The following is a 27585-nucleotide window of genomic DNA, read 5'->3' on the forward strand; positions in this document are numbered from 1 at the left end:
AGCGAGAGCGAAAGATTGAGCGAGATGAGCGAGAGCGAAAGATTGAGCGAGAGAGCGAAAGATTGAGCGAGAGAGAGCGAGAGCGAAAGATTGAGCGAGAGAGCGAGAGCGAAAGATTGAGCGAGGAGAGCGAGAGCGAAAGATTGAGCGAGAGAGCGAGAGCGAAAGATTGAGCGAGAGAGCGAGAGCGAAAGATTGAGCGAGAGAGCGAGAGCGAAAGATTGAGCGAGAGAGCGAGAGCGAAAGATTGAGCGAGAGAGCGAGAGCGAAGATTGAGCGAGAGAGCGAGAGCGAAAGATTGAGCGAGAGAGCGAGAGCGAAAGATTGAGCGAGAGAGCGAGAGCGAAAGATTGAGCGAGAGAGCGAGAGCGAAAGATTGAGCGAGAGAGCGAGAGCGAAAGATTGAGCGAGAGAGCGAGAGCGAAAGATTGAGAGAGAGCGAAAGATTGAGCGAGAGAGCGAGAGCGAAAGATTGAGCGAGAGAGCGAGAGCGAAAGATTGAGCGAGAGAGCGAAAGATTGAGCGAGAGAGCGAAAGATTGAGCGAGAGAGCGAGAGCGAAAGATTGAGCGAGAGAGCGAGAGCGAAAGATTGAGCGAGAGAGCGAGAGCGAAAGATTGAGCGAGAGAGCGAGAGCGAAAGATTGAGCGAGAGAGCGAGAGCGAAAGATTGAGCGAGAGAGCGAGAGCGAAAGATTGAGCGAGAGAGCGAGAGCGAAAGATTGAGCGAGAGAGCGAGAGCGAAAGATTGAGCGAGAGAGCGAGAGCGAAAGACTTGAGCGAGAGAGCGAGAGCGAAAGACTGAGCGAGAGAGCGAGAGCGAAAGATTGAGCGAGAGAGCGAGAGCGAAAGATTGAGCGAGAGAGCGAGAGCGAAAGATTGAGCGAGAGAGCGAGAGCGAAAGATTGAGCGAGAGAGCGAGAGCGAAAGATTGAGCGAGAGAGCGAGAGCGAAGATTGAGCGAAGAGAGCGAGAGCGAAAGATTGAGCGAGAGAGCGAGAGCGAAAGATTGAGCGAGAGAGCGAGAGCGAAAGATTGAGCGAAGAGAGCGAGAGCGAAAGATTGAGCGAGAGAGCGAGAGCGAAAGATTGAGCGAGAGAGCGAGAGCGAAAGATTGAGCGAGAGAGCGGACAGCGAAAGATTGAGCGAGAGAGGGAGAGCGAAAGATTGAGCGAGAGAGCGAGCGAAAGATTGCAGCGAAAGATTGAGCGAGAGCGAAAGATTGAGCGAGAGAGCGAGAGCGAAAGATTGAGCAAGAGCGAAAGATTGAGCGAGAGAGGGATAGCGAAAGATTGAGCGAGAGCGAAAGATTGAGCGAGAGAGGGAGAGCGAAAGATTGAGCGAGAGAGGGAGAGCGAAAGATTGAGCGAGAGAGGGAGAGCGAAAGATTGAGCGAGAGAGGGAGAGCGAAAGATTGAGCGAGAGCGAAAGATTGAGCGAAGAGAGCGAGGAGCGAAAGATTGAGCGAGAGGAGAGAGCGAGAGCGAAAGATTGAGCGAGAGAGCGACAAGATTGAGCGAGAGAGCGAGAGCGAAAGATTGAGCGAGAGAGCGAGAGCGAAAGATTGAGCGAGAGAGCGAGAGCGAAAGATTGAGCGAGAGAGCGAGAGCGAAAGATTGAGCGAGAGAGCGAGAGCGAAAGATTGAGCGAGAGAGCGAGAGCGAAAGATTGAGCGAGAGCGAAAGATTGAGCGAGAGCGAAAGGTTGAGCGAGAGCGAAAGATTGAGCGAGAGCGAAAGATTGAGCGAGAGAGCGAGAGCGAAAGATTGAGCGAGAGAGCGAGAGCGAAAGATTGAGCGAGAGAGCGAGAGCGAAAGATTGAGCGAGAGAGCGAGAGCGAAAGATTGAGCGAGAGAGCGAGAGCGAGAGATTGAGCGAGAGAGCGAGAGCGAAAGATTGAGCGAGAGAGCGAGAGAGCGAAAGATTGAGCGAGAGAGCGAGAGAGCGAAAGATTGAGAGCGAGAGAGCGAGAGCGAGAGATTGAGCGAGAGAGCGAGAGATTGAGCGAGAGAGCGAGAGCGAAAGATTGAGCGAGAGAGCGAGAGCGAAAGATTGAGCGAGAGAGCGAGAGCGAAAGATTGAGCGAGAGAGCGAGAGAGAGCGAAAGATTGAGCGAGAGATTGAGCGAGGAGAGAGAGCGAGAGATTGAGCGAGAGAGCGAGATTGAGCGAGAGAGCGAGATTGAGCGAGAGAGCGAGAGATTGAGCGAGAGAGCGAGATTGAGCGAGAGAGCGAGAGATTGAGCGAGAGAGCGAGATTGAGCGAGAGAGCGAGAGATTGAGCGAGAGAGCGAGAGATTGAGCGAGAGAGCGAGAGCGAAAGATTGAGCGAGAGAGCGAGAGCGAAAGATTGAGCGAGAGAGCGAGAGCGAAAGATTGAGCGAGAGAGCGAGAGCGAAAGATTGAGCGAGAGAGCGAGAGAGCGAAAGATTGAGCGAGAGATTGAGCGAGCGAAAGATTGAGCGAGAGATTGAGCGAGAGAGCGAGAGATTGAGCGAGAGAGCGAGAGATTGAGCGAGAGAGCGAGAGATTGAGCGAAAGAGCGAGAGCGAGAGATTGAGCGAGAGAGCGAGAGCGAAAGATTGAGCGAGAGAGCGAGAGCGAAATATTGAGCGAGAGAGCGAGAGCGAGAGATTGGAGCGAGAGAGCGAGAGCGAAAGATTGAGCGAGAGAGCGAGAGAGCGAAAGATTGAGCGAGAGTACGAGAGAGCGAAAGATTGAGCGAGAGAGCGAGAGCGAGAGATTGAGCGAGCGAAAGATTGAGCGAGAGATTGAGCGAGAGAGCGAGAGATTGAGCGAGAGAGCGAGAGATTGAGCGAGAGAGCGAGAGATTGAGCGAAAGAGCGAGAGCGAGAGATTGAGCGAGAGAGCGAGAGCGAAAGATTGAGCGAGAGAGCGAGAGCGAAATATTGAGCGAGAGAGCGAGAGCGAGAGATTGAGCGAGAGAGCGAGAGCGAAAGATGAGCGAGAGAGCGAGAGAGCGAAAGATTGAGCGAGAGTACGAGAGAGCGAAAGATTGAGCGAGAGAGCGAGAGCGAGAGATTGAGCGAGAGAGCGAGAGATTGAGCGAGAGAGCGAGAGCGAAAGATTGAGCGAGAGAGCGAGAGCGAAAGATTGAGCGAGAGAGCGAGAGCGAAAGATTGAGCGAGAGAGCGAGAGCAAAAGATTGAGCGAGAGAGCGAGAGATTGAGCGAGAGAGCGAGAGCGAGAGATTGAGCGAGAGAGCGAGAGCGAAAGATTGAGCGAGAGAGCGAGAGAGCGAAAGATTGAGCGAGAGATTGAGCGAGAGAGCGAGAGATTGAGCGAGAGAGCGAGAGATTGAGCGAGAGAGCGAGATTGAGCGAGGAGAGCGAGAGATTGAGCGAAGAGAGCGAGAGCGAAAGATTGAGCGAGAGAGCGAGAGCGAAAGATTGAGCGAGAGAGCGAGAGCGAAAGATTGAGCGAGAGAGCGAGAGCGAAAGATTGAGCGAGAGAGCGAGAGCGAAAGATTGAGCGAGAGAGCGAGAGCGAAAGATTGAGCGAGAGAGCGAGAGCGAAAGATTGAGCGAGAGAGCGAGAGCGAAAGATTGAGCGAGAGAGCGAGAGAGCGAAAGATTGAGCGAGAGATTGAGCGAGCGAAAGATTGAGCGAGAGAGCGAGAGCGAGAGATTGAGCGAAAGAGCGAGAGATTGAGCGAGAGAGCGAGAGCGAGAGATTGAGCGAGAGAGCGAGAGCGAAAGATTGAGCGAGAGAGCGAGAGCGAAAGATTGAGCGAGAGAGCGAGAGATTGAGCGAGAGAGCGAGAGCGAGAGATTGAGCGAGAGAGCGAGAGCGAAAGATTGAGCGAGAGAGCGAGAGAGCGAGAGAGAGCGAAAGATTGAGCGAGAGAGCGAAAGATTGAGCGAGAGAGCGAGAGCGAGAGATTGAGCGAGAGAGCGAGAGCGAGAGATTGAGCGAGAGAGCGAGAGCGAGAGATTGAGCGAGAGAGCGAGAGAGCGAGAGCGAGAGATTGAGCGAGAGAGCGAGAGCGAGAGATTGAGCGAGAGAGCGAGAGCGAAAGATTGAGCGAGAGCGAGAGATTGAGCGAGAGAGCGAGAGCGAAAGGTTGAGCGAGAGCGAAAGGTTGAGCGAGAGCGAAAGGTTGAGCGAGAGAGCGAGAGCGAAAGATTGAGCGAGAGAGCGAGAGCGAAAGATTGAGCGAGAGAGCGAGAGCGAGAGATTGAGCGAGAGAGCGAGAGCGAAAGATTGAGCGAGAGAGCGAGAGAGCGAAAGATTGAGCGAGAGAGCGAAAGATTGAGCGAGAGAGCGAGAGCGAAAGATTGAGCGAGAGAGCGAGAGATTGAGCGAGAGAGCGAGAGCGAGAGATTGAGCGAGAGAGCGAGAGCGAAAGATCGAGCGAGAGAGCGAGAGAGCGAAGAGAGCGAAAGATTGAGCGAGAGAGCGAGAGAGCGAGAGATTGAGCGAGAGAGCGAGAGCGAGAGATTGAGCGAGGAGAGCGAGAGCGAGAGATTGAGCGAGAGAGCGAGAGCGAGAGATTGAGCGAGAGAGCGAGAGCGAGAGATTGAGCGAGAGAGCGAGAGCGACAGATTGAGCGAGAGAGCGAGAGCGAAAGATTGAGCGAGAGCGAAAGATTGAGCGAGAGCGAAAGGTTGAGCGAGAGCGAAAGGTTGAGCGAGAGCGAAAGATTGAGCGAGAGAGCGAGAGCGAAAGATTGAGCGAGAGAGCGAGAGCGAAAGATTGAGCGAGAGAGCGAGAGCGAGAGATTGAGCGAGAGAGCGAGAGCGAAAGATTGAGCGAGAGAGCGAGAGAGCGAAAGATTGAGCGAGAGAGCGAGAGAGCGAAAGATTGAGCGAGAGAGCGAGAGCGAGAGATTGAGCGAGAGAGCGAGAGATTGAGCGAGAGAGCGAGAGCGAAAGATTGAGCGAGAGGAGAGCGAGAGAGCGAAAGATTGAGCGAGAGATTGAGCGAGAGAGCGAGAGATTGAGCGAGAGAGCGAGAGATTGAGCGAGAGAGCGAGATTGAGCGAGAGAGCGAGAGATTGAGCGAGAGAGCGAGATTGAGCGAGAGAGCGAGAGATTGAGCGAGAGAGCGAGAGCGAAAGATTGAGCGAGAGAGCGAGAGCGAAAGATTGAGCGAGAGAGCGAGAGCGAAAGATTGAGCGAGAGAGCGAGAGCGAAAGATTGAGCGAGAGAGCGAGAGCGAAAGATTGAGCGAGAGAGAGCGAGAGCGAAAGATTGAGCGAGAGAGCGAGAGCGAAAGATTGAGCGAGAGAGCGAGAGCGAAAGATTGAGCGAGAGAGCGAGAGCGAAAGATTGAGCGAGAGAGCGAGAGCGAAAGATTGAGCGAGAGAGCGAGAGAGCGAAAGATTGAGCGAGAGATTGAGCGAGAGATTGAGCGAGAGAGCGAGAGATTGAGCGAGAGAGCGAGAGATTGAGCGAGAGAGCGAGAGATTGAGCGAGAGAGCGAGAGATTGAGCGAGAGAGCGAGAGATTGAGCGAGAGAGCGAGAGATTGAGCGAGAGAGCGAGAGATTGAGCGAGAGAGCGAGAGATTGAGCGAAAGAGCGAGAGCGAGAGATTGAGCGAGAGAGCGAGAGCGAAAGATTGAGCGAGAGAGCGAGAGCGAAAGATTGAGCGAGAGAGCGAGAGCGAAAGATTGAGCGAGAGAGCGAGAGCGAAAGATTGAGCGAGAGAGCGAGAGCGAAAGATTGAGCGAGAGAGCGAGAGATTGAGCGAGAGAGCGAGAGCGAGAGATTGAGCGAGAGAGCGAGAGCGACAGATTGAGCGAGAGAGCGAGAGCGAAAGATTGAGCGAGAGAGCGAGAGAGCGAAAGATTGAGCGAGAGAGCGAGAGAGCGAAAGATTGAGCGAGAGAGCGAAAGATTGAGCGAGAGAGCGAGAGCGAGAGATTGAGCGAGAGAGCGAGAGCGAGAGATTGAGCGAGAGAGCGAGAGCGAGAGATTGAGCGAGAGAGCGAGAGCGAAAGATTGAGCGAGAGAGCGAGAGCGAAAGATTGAGCGAGAGAGCGAGAGCGAAAGATTGAGCGAGAGAGCGAGAGCGAAAGATTGAGCGAGAGAGCGAGAGATTGAGCGAGAGAGCGAGAGCGAGAGATTGAGCGAGAGAGCGAGAGATTGAGCGAGAGAGCGAGAGATTGAGCGAGAGAGCGAGAGATTGAGCGAGAGAGCGAGAGATTGAGCGAGAGAGCGAGAGATTGAGCGAGAGAGCGAGAGATTGAGCGAGAGAGCGAGAGATTGAGCGAGAGAGCGAGAGCGAAAGATTGAGCGAGAGAGCGAGAGCGAAAGATTGAGCGAGAGAGCGAGAGCGAAAGATTGAGCGAGAGAGCGAGAGCGAAAGATTGAGCGAGAGCGAAAGATTGAGCGAGAGCGAGAGATTGATTGAGAGAGCGAGAGCGAAAGATTGAGCGAGAGCGAAAGATTGAGCGAGAGAGCGAGAGCGAAAGATTGAGCGAGAGAGCGAGAGCGAAAGATTGAGCGAGAGAGAAAGATTGAGCGAGAGAGCGAGAGCGAAAGATTGAGCGAGAGAGCGAGAGCGAAAGATTGAGCGAGAGAGCGAGAGCGAAAGATTGAGCGAGAGCGAAAGATTGAGCGAGAGAGCGAGAGCGAAAGATTGAGCGAGAGCGAAAGATTGGGCGAGAGCGAAAGATTGGGCGAGAGCGAAAGATTGGGCGAGAGCGAAAGATTGGGCGAGAGCGAAAGATTGGGCGAGAGAGCGAGAGCGAAAGATTGAGCGAGAGAGCGAGAGATTGAGCGAGAGAGCGAGAGATTGAGCGAGAGAGCGAGAGCGAAAGATTGAGCGAGAGAGCGAGAGAGCGAGAGAGCGAAAGATTGAGCGAGAGAGCGAAAGATTGAGCGAGAGAGCGAGAGCGAGAGATTGAGCGAGAGAGCGAGAGCGAGAGATTGAGCGAGAGAGCGAGAGCGAGAGATTGAGCGAGAGATTGAGCGAGAGAGCGAGAGCGAGAGATTGAGCGAGAGAGCGAGAGCGAAAGATTGAGCGAGAGAGCGAGAGCGAAAGATTGAGCGAGAGAGCGAGAGCGAAAGATTGAGCGAGAGAGCGAGAGCGAAAGATTGAGCGAGAGAGCGAGAGATTGAGCGAGAGAGCGAGAGCGAGAGATTGAGCGAGAGAGCGAGAGCGAAAGATTGAGCGAGAGAGCGAGAGCGAAAGATTGAGCGAGAGAGCGAGAGCGAAAGATTGAGCGAGAGAGCGAGAGCGAAAGATTGAGCGAGAGAGCGAGAGCGAAAGATTGAGCGAGAGAGCGAGAGCGAAAGATTGAGCGAGAGAGCGAGAGCGAAAGATTGAGCGAGAGAGCGAGAGCGAAAGATTGAGCGAGAGAGCGAGAGCGAAAGATTGAGCGAGAGCGAGAGATTGAGCGAGAGAGCGAGAGCGAAAGATTGAGCGAGAGAGCGAAAGATTGAGCGAGAGAGCGAGAGCGAAAGATTGAGCGAGAGAGCGAGAGCGAAAGATTGAGCGAGAGCGAAAGATTAAGCGAGAGAGCGAGAGAGCGAGAGCGAAAGATTGAGCGAGAGAGCGAGAGCGAAAGATTGAGCGAGAGAGCGAGAGCGAAAGATTGAGCGAGAGAGCGAGAGCGAAAACTTGAGCGAGAGCGAAAGATTGAGCGAGAGAGCGAGAGCGAAAGATTGGGCGAGAGAGCGAGAGCGAAAGATTGAGCGAGAGCGAATGAGAGCGAAGAGAGAGAGAGCGAAAGATTGAGCGAGAGAGAGAGCGAAAGATTGAGCGAGAGAGCGAGAGCGAAAGATTGAGCGAGAGAGAAAGCGAAAGATTGAGCGAGAGAGCGAGAGCGAAAGCGAAAGATTGAGCGAGAGAGCGAGAGCGAAAGCGAAAGATTGAGCGAGAGAGCGAGAGCGAAAGATTGAGCGAGAGCGAAAGATTGAGCGAGAGAGCGAAAGATTGAGCGAGAGAGCGAGAGCGAAAGATTGAGCGAGAGAGCGAAAGTTTGAGCGAGAGAACGAGAGCGAAAGATTGAGCGAGAGAGCGAGAGCGAAAGATTGAGCGAGAGAGCGAGAGCGAAAGATTGAGCGAGAGCGAAAGATTGAGCGAGAGAGCGAAAGATTGAGCGAGAGAGCGAAAGATTGAGCGAGAGAGCGAAAGATTGAGCGAGAGAGCGAGAGCGAAAGATTGAGCGAGAGAGCGAAAGATTGAGCGAGAGAGCGAGAGCGAAAGATTGAGCGAGAGCGAAAGATTGAGCGAGAGAGCGAGAGCGAAAGATTGAGCGAGAGAGCGAGAGCGAAAGATTGAGCGAGAGAGCGAGAGCGAAAGATTGAGCGAGAGAGCGAGAGCGAAAGATTGAGCGAGAGAGCGAGAGCGAAAGATTGAGCGAGAGAGCGAGAGCGAAAGATTGAGCGAGAGAGCGAGAGCGAAAGATTGAGCGAGAGAGCGAGAGCGAAAGATTGAGCGAGAGAGCGAGAGCGAAAGATTGAGCGAGAGCGAAAGATTGAGCGAGAGAGCGAGAGCGAAAGATTGAGCGAGAGCGAAAGATTGAGCGAGAGAGCGAGAGCGAAAGATTGAGCGAGAGAGCGAGAGCGAAAGATTGAGCGAGAGAGCGAGAGAGAAAGATTGAGCGAGAGAGCGAAAGATTGAGCGAGAGAGCGAAAGATTGAGCGAGAGAGCGAAAGATTGAGCGAGAGAGCGAGAGCGAAAGATTGAGCGAGAGAGCGAGAGCGAAAGATTGAGCGAGAGAGCGAAAGATTGAGCGAGAGAGCGAAAGATTGAGCGAGAGAGCGAAAGATTGAGCGAGAGAGCGAGAGCGAAAGATTGAGCGAGAGAGCGAGAGCGAAAGATTGAGCGAGAGCGAAAGATTGAGCGAGAGAGCGAGAGCGAAAGATTGAGCGAGAGAGCGAGAGCGAAAGATTGAGCGAGAGAGCGAGAGCGAAAGATTGAGCGAGAGAGCGAGAGCGAAAGATTGAGCGAGAGAGCGAGAGCGAAAGATTGAGCGAGAGAGCGAGAGCGAAAGATTGAGCGAGAGCGAAAGATTGAGCGAGAGCGAAAGATTGAGCGAGAGAGCGAGAGCGAAAGATTGAGCGAGAGAGCGAGAGCGAAAGATTGAGCGAGAGAGCGAGAGCGAAAGATTGAGCGAGAGAGCGAGAGCGAAAGATTGAGCGAGAGCGAAAGATTGAGCGAGAGAGCGAGAGCGAAAGATTGAGCGAGAGAGCGAGAGCGAAAGATTGAGCGAGAGCGAAAGATTGAGCGGGAGAGCGAGAGCGAAAGATTGAGCGGGAGAGCGAGAGCGAAAGATTGAGCGGGAGAGCGAGAGCGAAAGATTGAGCGGGAGAGCGAGAGCGAAAGATTGAGCGGGAGAGCGAGAGCGAAAGATTGAGCGGGAGAGCGAGAGCGAAAGATTGAGCGGGAGAGCGAGAGCGAAAGATTGAGCGAGAGAGCGAGAGCGAAAGATTGAGCGAGAGCGAAAGATTGAGCGAGAGAGCGAGAGCGAAAGATTGAGCGAGAGAGCGAGAGCGAAAGATTGAGCGAGAGAGCGAGAGAGCGAGAGCGAAAGATTGAGCGAGAGCGAAAGATTGAGCGAGAGCGAGAGCGAAAGATTGAGCGAGAGAGCGAGCGATACAGAAATAAAGAGAGATCAATTTGATAGCAGCCAATTAACCTACCAGTATGTTTTTGGAGTGTGGGAGGAAACCAGAGCACCTGGGGGAAACCCACGCAAACACAGTGAGAAGATACAAACTCCACACAGATAAGGCCATGGTCAGGAATCGAACTCATGAACCAGTGCTGTGAGGCAGAAGTGCTAACCACTGTGTCACTGTGTTGCCCTCACTGAACTTTACCATTCAGAGGTGGTGCCTGGGAGTATTGAGGCTACCGGATTACAAGTTTTTCTTCGAAGTTCTCTCTGTATTGCTTATTCTAGTATCATTGACTTGCAGACTTGTTTGCTCTGCTAAACAGCAACTCCATCAGACTCCCGTGGTCCTACACAATCAAATTGCATCCAGATCCTTTGGGCATTAATCAGAGACAGTGTGGGAAAGTTCTGTAGAGTCTAGCAGTAAACTGGTATTAATTGGGACCGGTTGGCTTGGTTTATACTCCAATGATTTTATTCTCTTGTTGAATTAGAGAACTTGTATTAGGCAACACGCTAATAAAAATATTGTTTTATCTTTCTCTGTTTCCTAACTGCGTGACTTTACCCAGAAACCCCGGTGTACACCCTGTGAGTCTAGGCTCTTACTCCCCCGATCTTCAGAGTTTACTTTAGTTTAATTTGGTCCAATATACATATGTCTGCATGAGTGAAAAGATCTTCCATTAAAATAATGAAAATGCAACAAAGGGATACACTTTTCCTTTTTTTGGTTTTTCTTTTCATAATTAAATAGTTGACAAAGACAAAATTGTATCACTTGTGCAGCGAAAGCAAAAGTATTAGAAGGCTATTTTGTACTGTTTGATAAATAGGACTCAATGTAAAAAATCCCTAAAATAACCTTGACAGTATCATAGAACGAATTTAAATATGTCCTGACAAACTTAATTTAATTCTGTGTCAATTTATTTATTAATGCATTAACAGGTGTGTTTGCACCTACATATGTAAATATTTTCAGTAATATCAGTAGTTACAGGCAGAACAAGCATTTTAGCAATACGGTAGTTTTTCACAAAATGTTTTTTACACTAATATACTACTGTGATGTGTGTCTGCATGCCCTTATACCTACAGGTCACACAGTGTGATACAGGAGATGCAGAGTGACCTTTAACAGGGGTACACATGTGAAACCCTAGACTTGGCACAGGCCTGTTCAGACTTTTAACAGTATAGTCATGTGATGCAGAGGCTGACTTGCAAAAATGGTAGGTTCTACAGAAATCTTACTAAATATATTCATGATATTGCTGATGTATGCAAGGCTATAGATTTCTATGGTTACAAGGAACAGGAGATATACTTGGTAGAAGAAACTTGTGTATAAATATGAAGGGTACTAATTGATACATACAGAAAAATTAATGACAAAACACAGAATAAGCAGCATAAATTAAGTGCTAGAGTTTCAAATAATCAGCATCAAACAACCAAATAAGATATCTCACTAAAATTTCAACAAATATGAACGGTGTATGAGCTGAATATCCTATTTCAATCCAAAAAATAGTCTCTAATGGACATTGTGTTCCAAATGTGGCAAATGTGAAGCAATTATTATATTATATTATATGTCCACTTCTTAATAACCGGAGAAAAACTGTTTATTCCTCTTATCAAAATTCAACAATGGAAGTAGGGATGTGCACCGGCCACTTTTGGTGTCTCGCGTTTTGTGTTTTGGGTTCGGATTTGCTTGAGGTATTGGGTTCGGATTTCTTTCGCAAAACACCTGACGAAAGGTTTTGGTTCGGATTTAAGGTTTTGGATTCGGATTTATTTTGAAAAAAAAATCATAAAAAGTGTTAAAATCAAGGTTTTTTTTGGTTTATTTTCACTCCTACGCTATTATTAACCTCAATAACATTCAATAACAATCATTTCCACTAATTTCCAGTCTATTCTGAACACCTCACAATATTGTTTTTAGTCCAAAACGTTTCACCGAGGTAGCTTTCTGGACTGCATAGTGGAGTGGTCCCGGTACCCAATTTGGTACCGGGGCCACAATACCTCCTCCGACTTTCAAGTGTAGTGTTTCTAAGTTATAAACCCTACAGTAGTTCGAGCACGTCAATACCTCTTGTTTTAGACGACCATGGTACTGAGCATTCATCATTGAGATCCCATCAAGTATGTGAAAGACAGACAGGGTCGAAGTGTTATTTGTTGACTTTGTTAACCAAAAAACTGTCCCTGTTGCAAATATTCGTGCAATGAAGAGTGACTTTTTCATTTAAAGGATCAAGATTTCAAGTGTAGTGTTTCTAAGTTATAAACAGTACAGTAGTTCGAGGACGTCAATACCTCTTTTTTTTTATTATGACTGGGCATTTAACTTTTGGTTTATTTTGTTTAATTGGTTTTCATTTTGTTTTAAATGATTGGTTTGTTTGGGCCCCCACAGCAAAAAAGCTATTCATCTCTCCCTGCACAAACTCAACTGGCTCTACTGAGGCAAGATGTCGTCCTCATCCTCAGATTCCTCGACCCCTTCAGTGTGTACTTCCTCATCCTCACACATTATCAATTCGTCCCCGCTGGTCTCCACAACCACAGGTCCCTCTGTAGTATCTGGAGGCCAGTGCTGTACTTAATTGAGGAATTGATAATTCATTTTTATGAACATCATTTTTTCAACGTTCTGAGGAAGCAACCTCCTTCGCCGCTCACTGACCAGGTTACCCGCTGCACTAAAAACTCTTTCCGAGTACACACTGGAGGGGGGACAACTCAGGTAAAATAGAGCCAGTTTGTACACGGGCTTCCAAACTGCCTTTTTTTCCTGCCAGTAACAATATGGACTGTCTGACATGTGTATTTGGATGGTGTCAGCAAAATAATCCTCCACCATTTTTTCTATTGTGACAGCATCCAATGCAGCGACAGTAGACATGTCTGCAATGGTTGGCAGGTCCTTCAGTCCGGACCAGACGTTCTCAGCATCCCCGCCAGCGGGTCTTTTATGAAAACTGAGCTTTTTCCTCGCAGCCACAGGTGTGGAAGAAAATGAAGGTGGAGCTGTTGGCATGTCACGGTCCTCTTCAGAGGACAATCTCCTGACCAGCAGGTCTTTGCACCGCTGTAGACTTGTGTCCGCCGGAAACAGAGACACAACATACGCTTTAAACCGAGGATCGAGAACGGTGGCCAGAATGTATTCCTCTGACTTTAAAAGACTGACCACCCTCGGATCCTGGCAAAGCGTACGAAGGGCTTCATCCACAAGAGCTACATGCTTGGTGGAATCGCAATGGTGTACCAGCTCCTCCCTCACTTTCTCCAGCTGCTTCTGCAAAAGCCTGATCAGAGGAATCACCTGACTCAAGCTGGCAGTGTCGGAACTGACTTCTCGTGTGGCAAGTTCAAATGGCTGCAGAACCTTGCACAACACGGAAATCAGTCTCCAGTGCGCTTGACTCAGGCGCATCCCCACTCCTTTGCCTATGTCGTAGGTGGCTGTGTAGGCTTGAATGGCCTTTTGCTGCTCCTCCATCCTCTGCAGCATATAGAGGGTGGAGTTCCAGCGCGTTACAACCTCTTGTTTGAGGTGATGGCTGGGCAGTTTCAGACTTTTTTGATGGTGCTCCAGTCTGCGGTAGGCACTGGCAGAATGCAGAAAGTGTCCAGCAATTTTGCGCGCCACCGCAAGCATCTCCTGCACACCCCTGTCACTCTTGAGGTAATGCTACACCACCAAATTAACAGTGTGTGCAAAACATGGGACGTGATGGAAATTGCCCATATTTAATGCCCGCACAATGTTACTGGCATTGTCTGACACCACAAATCCCCATGAGAGTCTAAGTGGGGTAAGCTACTGGGAGATAATTTCTCTCAGTTTCTCTAATATGTTGTCAGCGTTGTGCCTCTTATTAAATCCTGCAATACACAATGTTGCCTGCCTTTGCACGAGCAGCCGTTGTGTAGATGCTGCTACTGATGCAGCTGCTGCTGCTGTTGCTGCGGAAGACGATGCATCTACCCAGTGGGCTGTCACAGTCATATAGTCCTTCGTTTGCCCTGAACCACTTGTCCACATGTCCGTGGTTAAGTGGACAGTGGGTACAACAGCATTTTTAAGAGCACTGATGTCACGGGCACTAGGAGTCTTTACCCAGTATCACCCGCTGATGGTCTTATCAGAGCAGTAGAGTTGGTATATGATACTCTGATGGCAGGGTGATAATGGAACTGGAAACAGCAGATGGTTAGAGAATGCTCAGAAAGTCTATGACTAGCAGCACTGGTAAACAATAGGTAACTGAACACGAGGATCTGGATGGACAAGGACACGTGAGGGTAGTCAGTGGTCTGCGTATAGCAAGTTGTACCGCTGTCTGTAGTGAAGGAATGGAATCCAGGTGAAGGTAACGGGGAAGTCAGTGGTCTGCGAGTAGCAAGTTGTACCACTGCTTATGTGAGAGGATATATGCAACTGGTGACACAGGGAAACAGGAATCAGTGGTCTGCCTCTAGCAAGTTGTACCACTGAATATATATGTGAGGAAGGACACGAGGAGATAAATGCTATGCAGAGTACACGGGTACACTGAACTTGATCCCACGTTGAACTGCACACAATGATGATAATGAATGAACAGCACTGCACAGATAAACAAAGTCACTCAAATAGTCCAGCAAAAGGAAACACAGTCTATAATTGCAATAGTCTCAGAGGATGGAAACTCCGGAGGAGAACAACTCAGTCCAGATGGATATGCAATACACCAGCACAGTCAATGAGAAGTATGCATACCGTGGTTCAGATGAGCAGGCTGTTAGAGATAGCTGCAGGGATACCTGAGCGGCAGGGAACTGACGAGATGAGAAGTCCTTGCAGAATGGAAGCGGCAGGTAGGTGCAGCGCACTGTAGGTAGGCCAGCAAGGACGGCAAATACTCAGGAAGCAGTAGTATATCGAATTGAACAGCAGGAGACCACGGGAGAGTTGAAGCGATGTAGCAGAGCTGGAAGCCGAGGAGCGTAGACTCGATGCTAACAGGCAAGTTGACACAAATGGACACACTGTAGAAGCAGTAGGCAGCGGGTCAGCTGACGGCAGGTAGAATGTAGACTGGAGCGCTGAGACGAGCAGGACTCTGTAGACACGCTGAAGTAGCTAACAGGAATCAGCTGGAACAGTAGCGATGTAACACAGGAGAGTTTGCAGTAATCTGTAACTGTAGATACACGGAGGCAGCGGATAGGAATCAGCTGCTGGAGTCACGATGAAACACAGGAGAGTTTGCAGTAATCTGTAACTGTAGATACACGGAGGCAGCGGATAGGAATCAGCTGCTGAAGACACTAGGAACACGAGGAATAGAAGTGGTCTGGAAACCACAAACGGCAAACAGGAATCAGCATCAGCTGAACACACGAGTAGGCACTGGAACACCTTCAGAGACTCATGAGGAATGAGACTCCAAGATCAGGCCATGTGGTATTGACCACAGGTGCTTAATATAGGGAGTGTTGCCTGATCAGCCAATTAAGTTAAAGGAACAGAACTGAAGGTTAAAAGGGACTGCACATGCGCAGTACCTCATAATAATGGACGGACACGGTTCCTAGCTACCTTAGAAGTAGCACTCACAGTCCGGTGAGTGACAGTACCCCCCCTTTTAAAGGTGGGCGCAGAACACCTGGAACCGGGTTTGTCCGGAAATTTGGTATAGAACTTTTTCAAGAGAGCTGGAGCGTTGAGATCTTCAGCTTTGATCCATGAACGCTCCTCAGGACCAAAGCCTTTCCAATGCACGAGGAAACGAAGAACTCCTCGCGAAATTTTAGCATCCAAAACCTGAGTAATCTCAAAGTCTTCCTCCTGATGAACTTGAAATGGCCGTGGTGCTGAAGGAGGGACCGAGAAACGGTTGATGATGAGAGGTTTGAGCAAGGAAACATGGAAGGCGTTGGAAATACGAAGACTCTTGGGAAGTAAAAGTTTGAAGCAAACTGGATTTATAACTTGAATGATCCTATATGGACCAATAAAACGGGGAGCAAATTTCATGGATGGAACCTTCAAACGAATATTCTTAGTAGATAGCCACACCCGGTCTCCGACTTTCAATGGTGGAATAGCCCGTCTCTTTTTGTCCGCAAAAGACTTATATCTGGCAGATGTCTTCTTTAAACAGGTTTTTACCTGAGCCCAAATATTTTTGAAGGTTTGACACAAAGTCTCAACAGCAGGAACTTGGGTGGGCGGGAGGCCAGGAAATTCCGGGAAAGACGGATGGTGACCGTAAACCACAAAGAATGGAGTTTTAGATGATGACTCATGGTACATGTTGTTATGAGCAAATTCAGCCCAAGGAAGTAATTCTACCCAGGTGTCTTGATTGGCTGACGAGAACATCCTTAAGAAAGTCTCAAGATCTTGGTTGACTCTTTCAGTTTGTCCGTTCGATTGGATATGGTAGGAAGATGAGAGTGCTAATCGTATGCCCAAAGTCTTGCAAAGGGCCCGCCAGAATCTGGAAACGAATTGTACTCCTCTATCTGACACGATCTCGGACGGACATCCATGGATACGGAAAATTTCTCTAATGAAATGTTCAGCCAGGGTAGAAGAAGAAGGTAAACCAGACAAGGGAACAAAATGCGCCATCTTCGAAAATCTATCCACCACTACCCAAATGGTGTTGCAATTCTTACTAGGAGGAAGCTCAGTAACAAAGTCCATACTAATAAGGGTCCAAGGCTTAGATGGAATGGGTAGTGGCTGAAGCAACCCCGCTGAAGTTCTGCGGGGGGTCTTGAACTGGGAGCATAAATCGCATGCCGCGATAAACTCTTTGACATCTCTCCTCATAGAAGGCCACCAATAACTTTGAGAGAGGATTTCAAAGGTCTTGCGTTCACCAGCGTGTCCAGAGAAACGAGAAGAGTGAAACCATGAAAGGATTTTTTTCCTAAGAGCAGGAGGCACGAGGGTCTTCCCAAATGGTAGCACTTTAGTGGAAGAAGCAGCCAGAGAAACACATTTGGTGTCTAATATAAAGTGGTTAGGACTCTCTTCAACGTCTAAGGACGCCACAAAGGCTCGGTCAATCGGACAATCCCATGAACGATGAGGGGGAAGACGTTCAGACTGAGCTTTATCAAAGACATCGGCAAATGAAGCATACTGAGGAGGAAGTACCGGTGAGGAAGGTGAAATGGAGGTTTGCTGTATTCTACGAGGAACAACACGAGAAAGACAATGTTGGTGACATTCAGGTCCCCAAGACGTAACTTGAGGAGTGCGCCAGTCAATCTGGGGAGAATGACATTGAAGCCATGGAAGGCCTAAAACAATCGGACTTGTAGTAACAGGAAGGATTAAAAACGAAATTTCTTCTCGGTGTAGAACACCAATATGAAGGGTCACTGAAGACGTACTTTGGGTGATGAGACCGTTGAAAATACGTGATCCATCGATAGCAGTCACCGTAATAGGAGTCTTCAGGGTAATCACTGGTAGGGACCATTGATTTACAAGGGATTCAGAAATGAAATTTCCCGCAGCTCCTGAATCAATCAGAGCTGGGGACTCAAAAGACTTAGTAGCAAATGAAATGGTAACGTCAAATGCACAGATTTTTGATTTCGTAGAAGATGGAGAGGACTCCAGGGACCCTAACTTCACCTCTCCACCACTAGTTAGGGCCTGGCATTTCCCGATTTTTTGGGGGCATGACTGAAGCATATGTGTGGCATCAGCACTCCCCCCTGGGGGTCTCCCTGTCTTCCGCGCCCTCCTTCTTGGGCCCCGTCGTTTGCGGATCCTCCCTCCCCCTTCCCCGCCCTCTCTAGCTGTGCATTGAGCGTACTGAGTTGCTGTGTTTACTGTACTGTGCTGTCTCCCATTGTATTGTGATTTTGTTTGTCTCTGTACGGCGCTGCGGATGCCTTGTGGCGCCTTATAAATAAATATTAATAATAATAATAATAATAATAATAAAATCAGCACAATAGATACAAAGTCTATTCTTAATTCTTCGATTCCTCTCAGGCAGAGGTTAGTTTGGAACGTCCAATCTCCATCGGTATCACCGGAGGTGAAGCAGGACAAATTTGAGAAGTGGGATGAAGAGATGTTTTAGCTGAAGTAGTTCTCTCAGAGTCCCTCTCACGAAATCTGAGATCCACACGATGACAAAGAGAAATCAAATCTTCTAAAGACGTAGGGAGTTCTTGAGTAGTCAGTGCATCTTTAATTTTGTCCGAGAGCCCCTGCCAGAAGGCGGCAATTAACGCTTCAGTGTTCCACTGAAGCTCAGAGGCTAAGATCCTAAATTGGATGATGTACTGTCCTACTGTACGGGAACCCTGTCGTAAACGAAGAATGCTGGAGGCAGCGGAAATAACACGACCTGGTTCATCGAATACATTACGAAACATGGAAATAAATTTGGCACTATTCTGTAACAACGGATCATTTCTTTCCCACAGAGGGGAAGCCCATGCGAGAGCTTGTCCGGAGAATAATGAGATGAGATAGGCCACTCTGGAACGATGAGTCGAAAAGTTTTGAGGCTGGAGCTCAAAATGTACTGAGCATTAGTTGAGGAAACCTCTACATGTTTTGGGATCTCCATCATACTTTGACGGAGTTGGCAGGTGAAGCGTGGAAGCCGTAGACACCTGGGATGGCACTGGGGAAACGGAGGAAAGCACAAGAGCATCAACAGAAGGTGTAATATTCTGCCCAGACGTTCTTTGGGAGACTAACGTCTGGTAACATTGTAGTAATAGTTGTTGACGAACATCCTGTTGTTCCACACGGGTGACCAGATGCTGCAGCCACTCTTTAGCTGTGGGTTCCGAATCTGAGTCTGTCATGGCCTGATCTTACTGTCACGGACACTAGGAGTCTTTACCCAGTATCACCCGCTGATGGTCTTAACAGAGCAGTAGAGTTGGTATATGATACTCTGATGGCAGGGTGATAATGGAACTGGAAACAGCAGATGGTTAGAGAATGCTCAGAAAGTCTATGACTAGCAGCACTGGTAAACAATAGGTAACTGAACACGAGGATCTGGATGGACAAGGACACGTGAGGGTAGTCAGTGGTCTGCGCACGGCAAGTTGTACCACTGCTATAGTGAGAAGAATGTCCAGGAGTAATAAGGAGGTGGAAGTCAGCGGTCTGCGTATAGCAAGTTGTACCGCTGTCTGTAGTGAAGGAATGGAATCCAGGTGAAGGTAACAGGGAAGTCAGTGGTCTGCGAGTAGCAAGTTGTACCACTGCTTATGTGAGAGGATATATGCAACTGATGACACAGGGAAACAGGAATCAGTGGTCTGCCTCTAGCAAGTTGTACCACTGAATATATATGTGAGGAAGGACACGAGGAGATAAATGCTATGCAGAGTCTACACGGGTACACTGAACTTGATCCCACGTTGAACTGCACACAATGATGATAATGAATGAACAGCACTGCACAGATAAACAAAGTCACTCAAATAGTCCAGCAAAAGGAAACACAGTCTATAATTGCAATAGTCTCAGAGGATGGAAACTCCGGAGGAGAACAACTCAGTCCAGATGGATATGCAATACACCAGCACAGTCAATGAGAAGTATGCATACCGTGGTTCAGATGAGCAGGCTGTTAGAGATAGCTGCAGGGATACCTGAGCGGCAGGGAACTTACGAGATGAGAAGTCCTTGCAGAATGGAAGCGGCAGGTAGGTGCAGCGCACTGTAGGTAGGCCAGCAAGGACGGCAAATACTCAGGAAGCAGTAGTATATCGAATTGAACAGCAGGAGACCACGGGAGAGTTGAAGCGATGTAGCAGAGCTGGAAGCCGAGGAGCGTAGACTCGATGCTAACAGGCAAGTTGACACAAATGGACACACTGTAGAAGCAGTAGGCAGCGGGTCAGCTGATGGCAGGTAGAATGTAGACTGGAGCGCTGAGACGAGCAGGACTCTGTAGACACGCTGAAGTAGCTAACAGGAATCAGCTGGAACAGTAGCGATGTAACACAGGAGAGTTTGCAGTAATCTGTAACTGTAGATACACGGAGGCAGCGGATAGGAATCAGCTGCTGGAGTCACGATGAAACACAGGAGAGTTTGCAGTAATCTGTAACTGTAGATACACGGAGGCAGCGGATAGGAATCAGCTGCTGGAGTCACGATGAAACACAGGAAAGTTTGCAGTAATCTGTAACTGTAGATACACGGAGGCAGCGCATAGGAATCAGCTGCTGGAGTCACGATGAAACACAGGAAAGTTTGCAGTAATCTGTAACTGTAGATATACGGAGACAGCGGATAGGAATCAGCTGCTGGAGTCACGATGAAACACAGGAAAGTTTGCAGTAATCTGTAACTGTAGATATACGGAGACAGCGGATAGGAATCAGCTGCTGGAGTCACGATGAAACACAGGAAAGTTTGCAGTAATCTGTAACTGTAGATACACGGAGGCAGCGGATAGGAATCAGCTGCTGGAGTCACGATGAAACACAGGAAAGTTTGCAGTAATCTGTAACTGTAGATACACGGAGGCAGCGGATAGGAATCAGCTGCTGAAGACACTAGGAACACGAGGAATAGAAGTGGTCTGGAAACCACAAACGGCAAACAGGAATCAGCATCAGCTGAACACACGAGTAGGCACTGGAACACCTTCAGAGACTCATGAGGAATGAGACTCCAAGATCAGGCCACGTGGTATTGACCACAGGTGCTTAATATAGGGAGTGTTGCCTGATCAGCCAATTAAGTTAAAGGAACAGAACTGAAGGTTAAAAGGGACTGCACATGCGCAGTACGTCATAATAATGGACGGACACGGTTCCTAGCTACCTTAGAAGTAGCACTCACAGTCCGTGAGTGACAACTGAGGACACTTGCTCGTACTTCTCTGTACATCTTTGGTATCGCCTGCCTAGTGAAGTGGAATCTCTACGGGATTTGGTACCGGGGACACAATAACTCCATCAACCCTCTAAATCCCACTCCACTGATGGCGGACACCGGGCGCACGTCTAACACCAACATAGCAGTTACAGCCGCAGTTATACGCTTTGCAATAGGGTGACTACTATCGTATTTTGTGGTCATGGCAAACGACTGTTGGACGGTCAATTGTTTTGTGAAAGACGTAGCGGTCTTACGACTTCCCCTCTTGGAAGATGACCAACTAACAGCAGCAACAGCAGCAGTGGCAGTAGTAGGCGTACCGCTGCAGGATTCCTCGGATGAATCCCATATTGAAGAGGACTCAGTCTGGCTGGTGACTTGGGCTGCAGGACTGAATCTGATGGAGATCGTGGAGGAAGTTGACGAGGAGGGTGTTGCTGGTTTGTATCCAACAGGACCAAGGGATTTAGGTGTCCCTGTACTGATGACGGTCCTAGCCCCAGTTCCTGAACTAACCACTGAACTATGAAGGTTATTCAGGTGACGTATAAGGGAGGATGTCCCTAGGTGGGCAAGATCCTTACCCCTGCTTATTTGAGCTTTACATAAGCTACATATGGCCATACATTGGTTGGCCGGATTTGGATAAAAATAACTCCAGACCGAAGAGGTGCATTTTTTGGTCTTCTGACCAGGCAGTACAATGGGCTTTTTAATCCCATGGACATCAGCTGTTTCCCCCCCTGGTGCCTCATTTACAATAACCACATCAGCATCCTCATCATCAAGTTCCTCCACAGCGCCAGCTACATCAATAGCCTCCTCCCGAGCCACCTCTTCCCGTACAGTGATGGGAAGGTCAGGCTTGACAACCACCAACACCCTTGGACTCAACTTGGGGATTTGTGATAATTTCTCTTTAGAAGGCAGAGTTGTTTGCTGTTTTGTTGCTGACAGCATAACTCTCTTCAATTTTTTGTAGGGGGGGGGGGGGGGGAGGAGGAGGAGGGCTAAGATCCTTGGGTGAAGCTGAACCACTAGTCATGAACACGGGCCAGGGCCTAAGCCGTTCCTTGCCACTCCGTGTCGTAAATGGCATATTGGCAACTTTACGTTTCTCCTCAGATGTTTTAAATTTCCTTTTTTTGCTAATTTTACTGAACTTTGGCTTTTTTGATTTTACATGCCCTCTACTAGGAGATTGGGCATCAGCCTTGGCAGACGACGTTGATGGCATTTTATCGTCTATGTCATGACTAGTGGCAGCAGCTTCAGCATTAGGAGGAAGTGGGTCTTGATCCTTCCCTACTTTAGCCTCCAAATTTTTGTTCTCCATTATATGTAGCACAAGATACTGCAGAATGTGTGAACTTTGTAATATTGCAGTACCAATGGACTTATATTGCAGAATGAGTTTACTTTGTAATATTGCAGTACCAATGGACTTATACTGCAGGATTGTTTTTGGATATTTTTTTTAATTAATTTTTTTTATAATTATTTTTTGGTAATTTTTTCTATACATTTTTTTTAAAATTTTTAATAACTTGGAAATAATGGGGAAATAACAATGCCCTTAGAAGGACAGAGCACAGGACACAGCACCACTGGACTGAACAGAACACAGCACAGCACAGCACAGAACTGAAGAGCACAGCACAGCACGAGATATAGCAGGACAGAGGACCACCTAACACACCCTCCCTCTACCCTGATCAATGCCCGAGTGAAGATGGCGGCGACTAGCGGGGAATTTATAGAATACGAGTATCGCGAGATCCGACAGCGGGATTATGACTCAGAGCCTCGGTTGCCTCGGAATACCCGGATCTGTCTTGGATCCGGCTCGGATCCGCAACGTTCGGGTGGGCTCGGATTTCAGAAATCCGAGTGCGCTCATCTCTAAATGGAAGCACACCAATGAATCTCTCCGAAAACAGCCCCTCAGAGAAACACACTTACGAGATCTCCGTTGTTAAAGATCTTGTTACTACATATACGGTAGGTTTTTCTATAATGTTTTCCATGATAAATAACAGGGATTGATAGTATCAGATTAGATCTATGTCAAGTACCGCATTGAATGTTATTACTTTTGATACTATATTGGGAGTTGCTCCCCTGTACTAATGTGCAACACCTGTTGGGAGATTGGGTGCGAGCGTAGTTAAATGGGAAGGAAGTTGTAACTCCGCATATGCCTTGATAAAGATTCTTGTAATTGAAACGTGTTGGCTGGGGGAATATTTCTACAAAGGAGCCTTTTACCCTGACTATCGGTGTCTTGGATTGCAGACGATTCCGAGGGCACTGTTTTATGCCTTATTAACATCTGGTTCGGGTAAGGGTCCATCCTAAGAGAAATGTCTACAAGTTTTTAGTTTTATTATGTTTTATAAGTGTCAAAATAAAATCTTTTGAAATAAAGATAATGCACTATTGGAACTTTTTTTGTATCTCCCCTTGAATATACTATCGGCCTGCGGTGTGAGACATTAGAGTAAAAGATCGACAACACGCTAACTGAGATTGAGGCCCCGGCTCAATATATTATTCTAGAAGTACAATCATCTATGGAGTTGATGTGGAGGAGATACGCCTACAGACATCGCTGTTTCGAGCTTATGTGATACCAGGGAGAGCAGAGTGTCCCGTGGAGATGAGATGCTGATTAACAACGGAGATCTCGTAAGTGTGTTTCTCTGAGGGGCTGTTTTCGGAGAGATTCATTGGTGTGCTTCCATTGTTGAATTTTGATAAGAGGAATAAACAGTTATTAAAAAGTGGACATATAATATAATAATTGCTTCACATTTGCCACATTTGGAACACAATGTCCATTAGAGACTATTTTTTGGATTAAAATAGGATATTCAGCTCATATACCATTCATATTTGTTGAAATTTTAGTGAGATATCTTATTTGGTTGTTTGATGCCGATTCTTTGAAACTCTAGCGCTTAATTTATGCTGCATATTCTGTGTTTTGTCATTTGTTCTTTTTTCACTCCATTGTGGATTGGAGTAGCAGCATAAGGGCAGCTGTGAGTTTAGGTCTGCGCTAATATATACCATCTTTATTTTTGATATACAGAAAAATGTCTCCACGATAAGTGGAAAAAATACAAACGATGTGGCATTTAAACTATATTTTACCTGTTCCAGCTCATATGCCTTTGCCTTGTCTTCATCCCGATCAGCATTTTTTCTGTAAGCAAGACTCAGGCCCCATACAGCGAGTACTGTATACACATTGTCACGCACCCAGGCATCTCTGTGTTCACAGCTGGCAGGCAACAGACCTGTCACTGCATTCTGAAATAAAAAAATAGGAGTCATTGTTCTACATTTTTTTTCTGGAAACACCTCTCACCATTTATAGACGCAAAAATTGGGACAAAATAAGCCCCACACCCATATTCCGCCCAGTCATGCGCTTTTTGGTGACTTTGTGCTCACTTCAGTGTCCACAAGTTGGGAAAGTTGGGAGGTATGCTGAAGGTGTTCACAAACTACCGTAAGAGACAGGGTAACATCTAAAAGGAAATCAATTAAACTTAATGAAGGACACTGACAGAAGACCAAACAACTGATGTGCAGTGCAAAGAGGAGGAGCTGGAGTTTGCACAGACTGAGAAGAGAAGCTGGACAGAGTGTGCAAAAACATGCAATACTTTATAAGACAGTCATCACAATAAAATCTGGACAGCAGTTAAGTCACCGTAGTGGTTGGGGAGATCATACAGTATTCACATGAGGATCAACAATCACAATGCTCAGTGCAGGCACAATGCCCATTTCATGAAGTATGCAACACACTATATGGAGGACACATACCCCAGCAGGAACAGGCCCAGAGGCTTTTAAGTGGGGGTTTTTTTTATGCTGGTCTAAATGCAATATTGAATTAATAAATACAAGGTTAAATCTTACAGGCTTTTTATTTCACCTTAACCTCACTTTGTTAAATACATACTGGTCCAGACAAGCAAGTTTTAATGTTTAAATGTGTGGCTCTAAAGTGTGTCACCATTTGATTACATTTCTCTGTGTCAGTTCATAAGGTGATTACCATATATATGCAACATCCCTAAAATGTGGACTGCTTGAGGTGACCCAGGACCACAGTTGAGGAATCCTGCCTTGGTGTTATATAACCTAATAAAAAAAACAGCCTTGTCAGTGTCAGATGGCATGCCATGTCTAACTAGTACACCTCTAATTGTGCCAGTCAAAGCACAAACTTACACTCTGCCTTCGTAGCTATTTTGAGCCAATGCCTCTCTCATCTGCTTCTGCTATTACACACATATTACAGCCAAGGGCTTACAGACAGCATTTGAGAATCAGGATCATATGAATTCACAGAAAAAGCGGTATGAAGAAAAACACTTTTTATTCTTTTGTAAAATTAGAGTAGTGCAATTAACCCGTGTTCTATCCGGATAGTGTTGGCAAAGATATGGTAATGCTCTGATTGTACAAAAGGCATTGCAGAATTTATATTGAGCAACGGGCATGTACATATCCTTCATACATTATTCTGGCAAGTTACATGACTATAAAATGCATATTCTATCTAAAATATTGTGTGGATGTAGATTTTCCACAAGAAAAAAAAACAATGAGCTTCAACAATAAACATATTTTTGTGTTTCTTATGCCTCTTATGCTTCTCTTCCATACCTCTCAACATTTTAACTGTGTTCTTCTGAACAGTGGGTGAGCAATGCACTAACGCTGGGCTCCAGAATCACTAGCCCCCCCCCCCCCCCAAACATTTCAGGATCGCCGCATGCACCAGGGACAGGTACACGGGGCCCCAGCTCACCACCACTCTGCTATGCAGAGCAGTGGTGAATAGCACACACCTCCAAACATAGATCCTGACTGTCAGGACAGTCCCTTAAAATTGGAGCAGTCCTCTCTAAAAACCACAACAGTTGAAAGGTATGTATTTGGTTACATATGGAACATTAGTTCTCCAAAATTAATATAAACAAGCTATTCCAAATAGATTTCTCTGAAAAATATATGCTAAACTATGCTGTTAATGAGATTAATATGACACAATGAAAGCTAATCTCATTATGGATAATTGATGCTCCATCCTAAAGCATTCTCCCTGGCTCCTTTTTTGTGTGATCTGTGCATTTTTGAGTTTGCTTGTGTATATTCTACATCAATGTAAAGTGTTCCAATGTAAGCAAAATCCTAGATAATAAACTAGCAGGCTTGGGATGTATCCAAGCTGAAGGTGTGAGCTGCCTACACATTATTACACTAACAAGCGATAGCACATCCATGGTTGTCAACATTTACTGACAGGTAAAAAAAAATTTTTTTGTTATGCTTAATTAAAATCTGTCTAGAACTTAGAAGTAAAAGCAGCATCTACAAACCTACAACAAAAAATGATAGGCGTTGTAAGGAATTTACAACACTACACAATCTCAAAAACCTTGCAGTTAAACTGTATTATTGTTGTATGAAGAGGAAGCCAATGTTTATTAAACCTGACATATTTTTTTTTAACTGAAAAGGTGAAAAATTTGCTTCTTTGCCGACTGACAGTTAATTTATTGACAATTGGCGAACATGCTTTAAATAATGCATTGTAGTATTATTGGAATATAAAGATTTTGGAAAAGCCACATATAAAATGCTGGTTATGATTATACTGTCAGCTTGTAACCATATCACGTGTCTTTATTTCACTAATATTTCCTAATTTACCAAATTGATCTATATTGCATAAGTTATTGAGTGAACAGTATTTCCCTGCAAATTTGACATTATTATTATGAACTATATTATGTTAAATTAAATATCCATCGCTTGAATAGAACATTGCCACCAAGCAGTCAAGGTAGTTGAAAATTTGCTGGGCAGATGCATTGAAGTAGCATGCCAACGCTTCCACTGGGGACACAAATATACCACCCAGTAAGAAGAAAAAAAATCAGGTCCTGTCTTTCAATGTTAATAATATTTCATTATAAGGCGCCTTAAAGATTGGTGCAACTGACCTGGTGACAGAGGATGGTTTGCTGGACGAGTTTGGCATATCTATCCAGACGGACACCAGAATTACTACGGCTCCTCATCTCTGGTGGAAATCTGATGTTAAACCCTATAAATTAACCAATGCAATAAGACAAAAGTCAGCCAAATAATTCATCCGACAACTCAAAATTCTCAATTGGCCCAAGATGCCTTTCTAAAGTGAAATATCTTTCAATCCTTATGAAACTTTCTCTGCACTACATTATAGAAACAGTGTATAGTAAATTATCTTGTATTATTGTTAAACTGTATTTTAATTTGTCAAAACACTTAATAGGTGCTATACGTTTTCAAAATGAGTTGATGATTTAGGTCTAATTATGTTGGCTTCACCACTTTACAATACCTATAACATCTTCCTTCCCACTATGGTAAATGCTAATTCACACAGATCAGCCATGGCTACTATAACAAACACACATATGACCTAAATATTTCCTCATTCGTAAATTTGATAACCCGCCCCTGTTACCTTAGGGTCGTATGAGCCCTCCCCTCAGAGGGTGACCATATGCACTGCAAGCTGTGACTTTGCACTTCCTGCCCCAAACTCTCGCACCCTCTGCTGTGAAGTGTATCTCACAAACACACACACACAGCCCCAGAGAAGACATTCCCTCAGTGTGTGATTGGCTGAACAACGAGGGGCGGCTAGCACTGAAAGATTGAGAACACAGCGCACAACTTCTTAGTGGCTACACTGAGGAGGGTGGGGTGGTAACGAGTTTGCAGGACTTCTTGCCATTATTGGTTGACTAATTCAATAGCGGCACAATCTTCGTATCAGACAGGAATAGATCAACTAATAATGTACAGTGGACACATCCAGCATTGTCCGTTAGCAGTGTAATACTATGGTGTGTGTACGTGATTTCAGACAAATCGAGCGACGTCGTACACACTAGCCTCCCGTAACAGTGTGACTGCAGCGTTTAGTGTACGAGGATGACTGCCGCCCAGTGGTTGTGATTGGCTATGCATGCTACAGTGGGAATACTAACCTGTTTATGGTTAGCAGTGGAACGTC

The 27585-nt window shown here is 47.0% G+C and overlaps 1 protein-coding gene across 2 annotated transcripts in view; it reads right to left on the bottom strand.

The window, feature by feature from the left end:
- Positions 1-27175, bottom strand: part of PHKA1 (phosphorylase kinase regulatory subunit alpha 1) — a 237486-nt gene extending 210311 nt beyond the window's left edge. For both annotated transcript variants that reach the window (XM_075184634.1, XM_075184633.1), the window contains exons 1-3: positions 27031-27175; positions 26522-26625; positions 23649-23807 (exon numbers count right to left, since the gene is read on the bottom strand). In XM_075184634.1, the coding sequence (XP_075040735.1) occupies positions 23649-23807; positions 26522-26599 (237 nt within the window). In that variant the 5' untranslated portion in view covers positions 26600-26625; positions 27031-27175. The remainder of the gene's footprint in view (positions 1-23648; positions 23808-26521; positions 26626-27030) is intronic.
- Positions 27176-27585: the final 410 nt, after the last annotated feature.

Source organism: Mixophyes fleayi, chromosome 9, assembly GCF_038048845.1.
Source record: "Mixophyes fleayi isolate aMixFle1 chromosome 9, aMixFle1.hap1, whole genome shotgun sequence".
Taxonomy (NCBI): Eukaryota; Metazoa; Chordata; class Amphibia; order Anura; family Limnodynastidae; genus Mixophyes; species Mixophyes fleayi.